Here is a 10,251-nt window from a genome sequence, read left to right on the forward strand (position 1 = left end):
GGATCACTAGAATTTGGAATTCTCTTCCTCAAGAGGTCTCCGAATTCATTCAACGCTGAGTTGACAGGTAAGGGAGTCAAGGCTTATGGGGAACAGACAGGAAAGCGGAATCGAAACACAATGAGATCAGCCATGGTCTTACTGAACACTGGAGTAGGCACAAAGGGCTAGATTACCTACTCCTGCTCCTGAGTCCTCTGTTTTCCAGTTCTGACAAAATACCAATAAGCTGAAACGTTAACTCGGTTTCTCTCTCCATGGATGCTGCTTGACCTGTTGAGTACTTCCAGCCTTTACTGTTGTTATTTCAGATTTCCAGCATCTTTAGTATTGTACTTTTATTTTGGTGCATCGGTCATTACTAACGATCCATAACTTGAGCAGGATCATTATTTGTAACAAACAACAACTCTACGTTTACAAGAATAGTTCTAGGAATGAGCAACTTCAGTTAGGAGGATAGTTTGGAGACGTAGTGACTGTTGTCCTTGGAGAGAAGCAACGATTGGATAGAGGTGTTCAAAATCATGAGGGGCCTGGACAGAATAGATAGGGAAAAGCTGTTCCTGCTTATAAAAGGATGAAGAATGAGTGGGTAGATTTAAAGTGAGTTGCAGAAGAAACAGATGTGATGTGGGATAAAATTTCTTCACACAGCGAGTGCTTGGTCTGAAAGGCGCTGTCTGGAAGCGTGTTGGAGGCTGGTTCAATTGAGGCATTAAAGAGGGCATTGAATGATTAGTTGAATTGAAACAATGTGCAGAGGAAAAGGGAGGGGAATGGCATCAAGTCATCATGCTCGGTTGGAGAGATGGTGCAGTTACGATGGGCTGAATAGTCTCCTTCTGTACAATATCAATTCTGTGATCATGCCTGGTAACAAGCTATAATCTGGTACGAGGTCAGCCTTCTGAATTGTAGTTGAGGCGGAACTAGAATTAAGACCTGAATGCAGAGGACTCCAGTGTTACAACAGGAACTGCACCTTGATCCTCAGGTGCAAAACAGAGAGCAGAAAGACCCGACTGCATGACACATTGGGAAAGGTGGTATATCGATCAATTCATCAGCCTGTTTGCTCTGATCACTTTATGATGTTTTATCTTGGAACAAGACGATTGAACAAATAGGGTTGTCTCCAGTGTAATATAATCCAGTTCACGTATAACAAAGGTAGTGTACAGCACCAAGGTCCAAATCCCAGGACTGCATCCATTTCTTATCCTGACTAAATACTGCAGCTTTGCCCAGTCACAATCTCAGAGTATGAGGCCTTAATTCAAACACTCTGAACCAGCCCAAATCCAGAACATTCTGAACCAGCCCAAATCCAGAACATTCTGAACCAGCCCAACTCCAGCACATTCTGAACCATCCCAGCCCCAGCACACTGTGAACCAGCCCAACTCCAGAACATTCTGAACCAGCCCAACTCCAGCTCACTCTGAACCAGCCCAACTCCAGCGCACTCTGAACCAGCCCAACTCCAGCGCACTCTGAATCAGCCCAACTCCAGCGCACTCTGAACCAGTCCAACTCCAGCGCACTCTGAACCAGTCCAACTCCAGCACACTCTGAACCAGTCCAACTCCAGCGCACTCTGAACCAGCCCAACTCCAGCGCACTCTGAACCAGCCCAACTCCAGCGCATTCTGAACCAGCCCAACACCAGCACACTCTGAACTAGCCCAACTCCAGCACACTCTGAACCAGCCCAACTCCAGCACACTCTGAACTAGCCCAACTCCAGCACACTCTGAACCAGCCCAACTCCAGCACACTCTGAACCAGCCCAACTCCAGCACACTCTGAACCAGCCCAACTCCAGCACACTCTGAACCAGCCCAACTCCAGCACACTCTGAACCAGCCCAACTCCAGCACACTCTGAACCAGCCCAACTCCAGCACACTCTGAACCAGCCCAACTCCAGCACACTCTGAACCAGTCAAACTCCAGCACACTCTGAACCAGTCCAACTCCAGCACACTCTGAACCAGCCCAACTCCAGCACACTCTGAAGCAACCCAACTCCAGAACACTCTGAACCAGTCCAACTCCAGCACACTCTGAACCAGTCCAACTCCAGCACACTCTGAACCAGCCCAACTTGAACAACTCTGAACCAGCCCAACTCCAGCACAATGTGAACCAGCCCAACTCCAGAACACTCTGAACCAGTCCAACTCCAGAACACTCTGAACCAGCCCAAGTCCAGCACACTGTGAACCAGCCCAACTCCAGCACACTGTGAACCAGCCCAACTCCAGCACACTCTGAACCAGCCCAACTCCAGCACACTCTGAACCAGCCCATCTCCAGCACACTCTGAACCAGCCCAACTCCAGCAACTCTGAACCAGCACAACTCCAACTCACTCTGAACCAGTTCAACCTCAGCACACTGTGAACCAGCCCAACTCCAGCACACTCTGAACCAGTCCAACTCCAGCACACTGTGAACCAGTCCAACTCCAGCACACTCTGAACCAGCCCAACTAGAGCAAACTCTGAACCAGCCCAACTTCAGAACATTCTGAACCAGCCAAACTCCAGAACATTCTGAACCAGCCCAACCCCAGCGCACTCTGAACCAGTCCAACTCCAGCACGCTCTGAACCAGCCCAACTCCAGCATACTCTGAACCAGCCCAACTCCAGCACACTGTGAACCAGTCCAACCCCAGAGCACTCTGAACCAGCCCAACTCCAGCACACTCTGAACCAGCCCAACTCCAGCACACTCTGAACCAGTCCAACTCCAGCACACTCTGAACCAGCCCAACTCCAGGACACTCTGAACCAGCCCAACTCCAGCAAACTCTGAACCAGCCCAACTTCAGAACATTCTGAACCAGCCAAACTCCAGAACATTCTGAACCAGCCCAACCCCAGCGCACTCTGAACCAGTCCAACTCCAGCACACTGTGAACCAGCCCAACTCCAGCATACTCTGAACCAGCCCAACTCCAGCACACTGAACCAGCCCAACTCCAGCATACTCTGAACCAGCCCAACTCCAGCACACTCTGAACCAGTCCAACTCCAGCACACTGTGAACCAGCCCAACTCCAGCACACTCTGAACCAGCCCAACTCCAGCAAACTCTGAACCAGCCCAACTCCAGCAAACTCTGAACCAGCCCAACTTCAGAACATTCTGAACCAGCCAAACTCCAGAACATTCTGAACCAGCCCAACTCCAGCACACTCTGAACCAGCCCAACTCCAGCACACTGTGAACCAGCCCAACTCCAGCACACTCTGAACCAGCCCAACTCCAGCACACTCTGAACCAGCCCAACTCCAGCAAACTCTGAACCAGCCCAACTTCAGAACATTCTGAACCAGCCAAACTCCAGAACATTCTGAACCAGCCCAACCCCAGCGCACTCTGAACCAGTCCAACTCCAGCACACTGTGAACCAGCCCAACTCCAGCATACTCTGAACCAGCCCAACTCCAGCACACTGAACCAGCCCAACTCCAGCATACTCTGAACCAGCCCAACTCCAGCACACTCTGAACCAGTCCAACTCCAGCACACTGTGAACCAGCCCAACACCAGCACACTCTGAACCAGCCCAACTCCAGCAAACTCTGAACCAGCCCAACTCCAGAACATTCTGAACCAGCCAAACTCCAGAACATTCTGAACCAGCCAAACTCCAGAACATTCTGAACCAGCCCAACCCCAGCGCACTCTGAACCAGTCCAACTCCAGCACACTGTGAACCAGCCCAACTCCAGCATACTCTGAACCAGTCCAACTCCAGCACACTGTGAACCAGCCCAACTCCAGCATACTCTGAACCAGCCCAACTCCAGAACACTCTGAACCAGCCCAACTCCAGCACACTCTGAACCAGCCCAACTCCAGAACACTCTGAACCAGTCCAACTCCAGTACACTCTGAACCAGCCCAACTCCAGAACACTCTGAACCAGTCCAACGCCAGCACACTCTGAACCAGCCCAACTCCAGCACAATGTGAACTAGCCCAACTCCAGAACACTCTGAACCAGCCCAACGCCAGCACACTCTGAACCAGCCCAACTTCAGAACATTCTGAACCAGCCAAACTCCAGAACATTCTGAACCAGCCCAACCCCAGCGCACTCTGAACCAGTCCAACTCCAGCACACTGTGAACCAGCCCAACTCCAGCATACTCTGAACCAGCCCAACTCCAGCACACTGAACCAGCCCAACTCCAGCATACTCTGAACCAGCCCAACTCCAGCACACTCTGAACCAGTCCAACTCCAGCACACTGTGAACCAGCCCAACACCAGCACACTCTGAACCAGCCCAACTCCAGCAAACTCTGAACCAGCCCAACTCCAGCAAACTCTGAACCAGCCCAACTTCAGAACATTCTGAACCAGCCAAACTCCAGAACATTCTGAACCAGCCCAACCCCAGCGCACTCTGAACCAGTCCAACTCCAGCACACTGTGAACCAGCCCAACTCCAGCATACTCTGAACCAGTCCAACTCCAGCACACTGTGAACCAGCCCAACTCCAGCATACTCTGAACCAGCCCAACTCCAGAACACTCTGAACCAGCCCAACTCCAGCACACTCTGAACCAGCCCAACTCCAGAACACTCTGAACCAGTCCAACTCCAGTACACTCTGAACCAGCCCAACTCCAGAACACTCTGAACCAGTCCAACGCCAGCACACTCTGAACCAGCCCAACTCCAGCACAATGTGAACTAGCCCAACTCCAGAACACTCTGAACCAGCCCAACGCCAGCACACTCTGAACCAGCCCAACTCCAGCATACTCTTAACCAGCCCAACACCAGCATATTCTGAACCAGTTCAACCCCAGCACACTGTGAACCAGCCCAACTCCTGCACACCGTGAACCTGCCCAGCACCAGCACACCATGAACCAGCCCAACTCCAGCACACTGTGAACCTGCCCAGCACCAGCACGGCGTGAACCTGCCCAGCACCAGCACACTGTGAACCTGCCCAGCACCAGCACGCCATGAACCTGCCCAGCACCAGCACGCCATGAACCTGCCCAGCACCAGCACGGCGTGAACCTGCCCAGCACCAGCACGGCGTGAACCTGCCCAGCACCAGCACGGCGTGAACCTGCCCAGCACCAGCACGGCGTGAACCTGCCCAGTACCAGCACGGCGTGAACCTGCCCAGTACCAGCACGCCGTGAACCTGCCCAGCACCAGCACGCCGTGAACCTGTCGAGATCCAGCACATTGTGAACCTGCGCAACCCCTGCAGAGTCCGGGCCTCACGGGTTTAGTGTTAACTTTACTCTGGGTTTTATTTCTGCTGCACTGTTTGCCCCGCCCCGCATAGACATGCTCCTGTGCATGGCCCCTGCATCTAGAACCCGCCTCCTGTGAGTTCATGGTCATGGTCAAGGACAGGAGTTCAGTTTGACCAGTGTTAATCTGATCTTTCCTCTGTATGAAACTGGAATTGCGCGAAGCTGAGGAACACCTGCTCGAGGGAGATCTGGTTGACTGAATAATCCTTGACATTGTATGTCTCCTTGGCCCTTTCTAGTGTGCCGAAAATCTGTAAACAAGGGGAGGAAAATGGAAGTGATTCTCCATTTACATGCAAGCATGACAATTACAAGCTCAAGCTACTAGTAACATCAGTTGGCGGTGAGCAAAGAGTTAGTATCAACAAGCAGTGAATTGTGTTGATAGGTTAGTATTCTCAGTTACTGTGAGTGCCAGTGATGGGTTAGTAACTTTAGTTACAATGTGGTTATTAATCTCAGTTACAGTGAGTAGGTTAGTATCAGCAAGCAGTGAATGCTATCGATAGGTTAGAAATCTGTTAACTGAGTACTATCTGTGGGTTAGTATTAGCAATCAGTGAGTACTATCAATAGGTTACTAATCTCAGTTAAATTGAGTATTATCAATAGGTTGGTATCAGCAAGCAAATAGTACTATTGATACGTTAGTAATTTCAGTTACAGTGAGTATAATCGATGGGTAGGTATCAGCAAGCAGTGAGGAGTCTTGATAGTTTAGTAATCTTCGTTTACTGTTCGACTTCTGGTGGCGGCCATGGAATTAGTGGTCACACATTTGGCAGCTCCCGCTTGAGGCGGTTTTTTCGGTCCTTTTCCCCGTTTGCTGGGCTGATATTTTGGTGGAAAAAGGTGCAGAGGAGGTGGAGGAAAGTAAAGCTCCCCTGATGGTGTCGGTGGATGGATTTGTGGACCAAAAATGGGTCGGGAAGGACGGAGCTGTTGGAGTAAGAAACTCTGTGCGACACAGGGGAAGATGGCGGAGGGTAAAGGGTTGGCCCTACTAGCCCAATGGTCAATGGAGCAGCTGATGGGACTTCTTAATGAGAAGTTAAGCAGGCAGAGAAGGGAATCTCAGGAGGACCTGACAAAGGTGGTAGACTCGCTAAAAGTGGGGATCGATCAGGTGGAGCAGAGGCTAGAGACCCAGAGGCAAGCGATCCATAAAGTGGAGGAAGTGATGGGGGAGCATGAGGAGCAACTTACCTCGTTGGTGGCCGAGATTGGGATGATGTGGGAGACCCAGAAGCGGCTAAAGGAGAAGGTGGAAGATCTGGAGAACTGTTCTGGAGACAAAATTTAAGAAGTGTTGGGATGCCACAGGGCATCGAGGGAGCAGACACTGGCTCATACGTAGCCAAAATGCTGGAGCAGATGATGATGGAGGGGGCCCTCGACCGGCCCCTGGAGTTGACCGGGCGTATAGGACGCTGATGAGGAAGCCGTTGGTGAACACTCCGCCAAGGGCGATGGTGGTGAGGCTCCACCAGTTCCAGAGGCAGGGTTGTTGAAGGGGCAGAAGCTCCAGATGGAGCTCGGCTAGTGTCTAATGGGAAGGCAGCGGGGCAGTTGCAGAGGGCCAGGGAGGCAGTGTATGAGTATGGGGAGAAGGCGAGTAGGAAGCAGGAGGCAGCAAGGGAGATTGAAAAAGTGAAGGATGGGAGGGGAAGAGCGGTTCTGTACCCGGTGGGGGTGAATGGGGCCTTCGAGGAACTTCATAAGAGGCTCGATGAATCGGGGGAGCGTGGCGATTCCTAGACCACTTGAGAGTGCCGCAAGGTGGAGGAGGACCAGGTAGAGGAGCTGGGGCCCCATTGGATTAGTGGAGGTAATAGAGTGCATGGGGGCGATGCAGGCAGGGAAGGCCACGAGCCCTGATGGGTTCCCTGTAGAATTTTATAAGAAGTTACTGGGGATCCGAGGCCCCTGCTGGTAAGGGCATACCATGGGGTGCGGGATAAGGGAGAACCCCCTACGTTATCGCAGGCTTCAATATCCTTAATTTTGAAGCAAGATAAGGACCTGGAGCATTGTGAGTCCTGCTGCCCGATATCGCTGCTAAATGTGGATGCCAAACTGCTGGCAAAGATCTTGGCCTTGTGAATTGAGGACTGTGTACCAGGAGTGATAGGGGAGGACCAGACGGGGTTTGTAAGGGGAGGCATCTGTTGGCTAATGTTAGGCGGTTATTAATGATGTAATGATGCCCCCACAGGGACAGGAGATGGAGGTGGCAGTCGCTACGGACACGGAGAAGGTAGTCAATCGGGTTGAATGGGAGTATCTGTGGGAAGTGCTGGGATGTTTCAGATTTGGGCAGGAGTTTGTGGATTGGGTCCAGTTGCTGTATAAGGCACTGGTAGGGAAGCATAAGGACGAAAATTACGGTACTCCAGAGGTTCCTATTTGTTTTCCAGAACCTCCCGATCTTCATTCCAAAATCTTTTTTCAGGAAAATTAATGCTCTGATTTCAGGATTTGTGTGGGTGGGGAAATCTCCATGGGTAAAGAAGATGCTGTTGGAATAGGGATATGTGTGGAGGTCTGGCCGTACCAAATATAATGAATTATTATTGGGCAGCAGATATAGCCATTAGAAAATGGGTGGTGGGGCAGGGGACGGTATGGGAGCGAATGAAGGCAGCCTCTAGTAAGGGCAGAAGCTTAGGGGCGTTGTTAACGGCGCCTCTGCCGGCCAAGTACTCTAAGAGCCCTGTGTTGGTGGCGGCCATGAGGGTGCGGGGACAGTGGCGGCAGCATCTGTAGGAAGGTGCTTCGGTGTGGGCACCAATTTGCGGGCATCATAGTTTTGCACAGGGAGAGGTTGGATGCGGGTTTTTGAGTGTGGCGGCGGGCAAGGATCGAGCGGTTCAGGGATATATCAATAGGTTAGTAATCTCAGATAACTGTGAGTACTATTGATAGCTTAATATCAGCAAAAAGCAAGTACTATCAATCTCAGTTACACTGAGTATAATCAATGGGTTAGCGTCAGCAAGCAGTGAATACTATCAATAGGTTAGTAATCTCAAGTACAGTGAGTATAATCGGTGGGTTACTATTAGTAACCAGTGAGTACTATTGATAGGTTAGTATTACAGTGAGTATTATCAATAGGTTAGTATCAGCAAGCAGTGGGTGCTATTGATCGGTTGGTAATCTCAGTTACAGAGAGTACCATCGATATTTTAGTAATCTCAGTTAACTGTGAGTACTATTGATAGATTAGTAATCTCAGTTAACTAAGAATACTACTAAGGCTTAATATCAGCAAGCAGTGAGTACTACCGATAGGATAGTAATATCAGTTACAGTGAACACTATCAAAAGGTTAGTAATCTTAGTTACAATGAGTAACTATCAATAGGTAGGTATCAGCAAAATATAAGTACTATTTAGGTTAGTAATCTCAGTTACAGTGAGTACTATTAATGGGTTAGTATTAACAAGCAGTGAGTATGCCGGTTGCGGCTATGCGGAGCTAAGCCGCACGTTCGGCAGCTCCCGCTTTAATAGGACTTGTGGGCTCTTTTAAGGGCCCCAAACGGCGCTGATTCGACGATTCCCGGTGGATAAAGGGGTCTGGAGCAAAACCCCCCGGGATTTATGGTGCGGACTCGGTGGGGCGAGGAGAAAAACGGCAGCAGCTCCCCTGGAAAAGTGGGGGAAGGTGGACAAAATGGCGGCCGGTGGAGCCCCTGAGGAGTGGAGGCAGTGGGCTGAGGAGCAGCAGGCGGCCCTTCTGCGCTATTTCACGGAGCTGAAAGTGGAGTTGTTGGAATCCCTGAAGGTGACAACTAGAAAGCTGCTGGAGACCCAGACAACCCAGGGTGCAGCGATACTTGAGTTGCAGCAGCAGGCCTCTGAGCGCGAGGAGGTTTCGGCCCTCGTGGGGAAGGTGGAGATACACGAGGCGCTTCATAAAAAGTGGCAAGATTGGTTCGAGGAGATGGAGCTTCGATCACGGAGGAAGAACCTGCGGATCCTGGGCCTCGAGGAGGGGCTGGAGGGGTCGGACCTGCCGGCCTATGTGGCTGTGATGTTGAACTCGCTGGTGGGGGCAGGATCCTTCCATCTGCCCCTGGAGCTGGAGGGGGCCCACAAAGTACTGGCCAGGCGGCCTAAGGCGAATGAACCCCCGCGGGCGGTGCTGGTGCGGTTCCATCGGTTCAGTGACCGGGAGTGTGTTCTCCGATGGGCCAAGAAGGTGAGGAGTAGTAAGTGGGAGAATTCGGTAGTGCGTGTCTACCAGGACTGGAGTGCGGAGGTGGCCAAGCGGAGAGCCGGGTTTAACCGGACGACGGCAGTGCTCCACGGAAAGCAGGTGAAGTTCGGCATGTTGCCGCCTGCGCGCCTGTGGGTCGCCTACAAGGACCGGCATCACTACTTTGAGTCCCCAGAGGAAGCGTGGGCCTTTGTGCAGGCTGAAAAGTTGGACTCGAACTAGAGATTGGGAGCTGTGGGAGTTTTTCTATTTCTGTATCATTGTTTATGCTGTAGCGGGTTATTCTGTTTGTTTCTGTTTTTTCTCTCGCTTTCGGACGATGTGGGTTATGGTTTTGTGTTCTAAGGGGGGTACTGGGGTTTGTGGTTGATCTGTGTCTTTGTTTGTACGGAGTTGGTGGTTGGGTTGGGACTGCTGTTTGGGAGCTGCGTTGGTGGGGTGGGGCAGTGTGAAAGCATGGGCTTTTCTCTGGTTTCCCGCGCTGCGGGATGAGGGGGTGGAGCTGGTGGCGAGGGGTGTGGTTATTAGACCGGGTTTTCCACGCTGAAGCGGTGCCAAGGAGCTGATGCAGGGGAGAAGGGGGGACCTCATATCGGGAGGGGTCGGAGTTAGAGCGGGAGCTGCCGGGGTCAGCAGAAGTCAGCTGGCTCACAGGAGTACAGTGGAGGGAGAGTCGCGGCGAGGAGGGGTCCTAGCCTTTGGGGGGGGGGGGGGGGGGGGGG

General features: G+C 51.8%; 1 protein-coding gene across 1 annotated transcript in view; it reads right to left on the reverse strand.

Moving 5' to 3' along the window:
- Window positions 1–323: 323 nt before the first annotated feature.
- abca3b (ATP-binding cassette, sub-family A (ABC1), member 3b) overlaps window positions 324–10,251 on the reverse strand; it is a 191,204-nt gene continuing 181,276 nt past the window's right edge. The window contains 1 exon segment of the mRNA XM_038820903.1: window positions 324–5,611. Coding sequence (XP_038676831.1) covers window positions 5,424–5,611 — 188 coding nt within the window. The 3' untranslated portion in view covers window positions 324–5,423.

The sequence above is a fragment of the Scyliorhinus canicula genome, chromosome 15, assembly GCF_902713615.1.
Source record: "Scyliorhinus canicula chromosome 15, sScyCan1.1, whole genome shotgun sequence".
Taxonomy (NCBI): domain Eukaryota; kingdom Metazoa; phylum Chordata; class Chondrichthyes; order Carcharhiniformes; family Scyliorhinidae; genus Scyliorhinus; species Scyliorhinus canicula.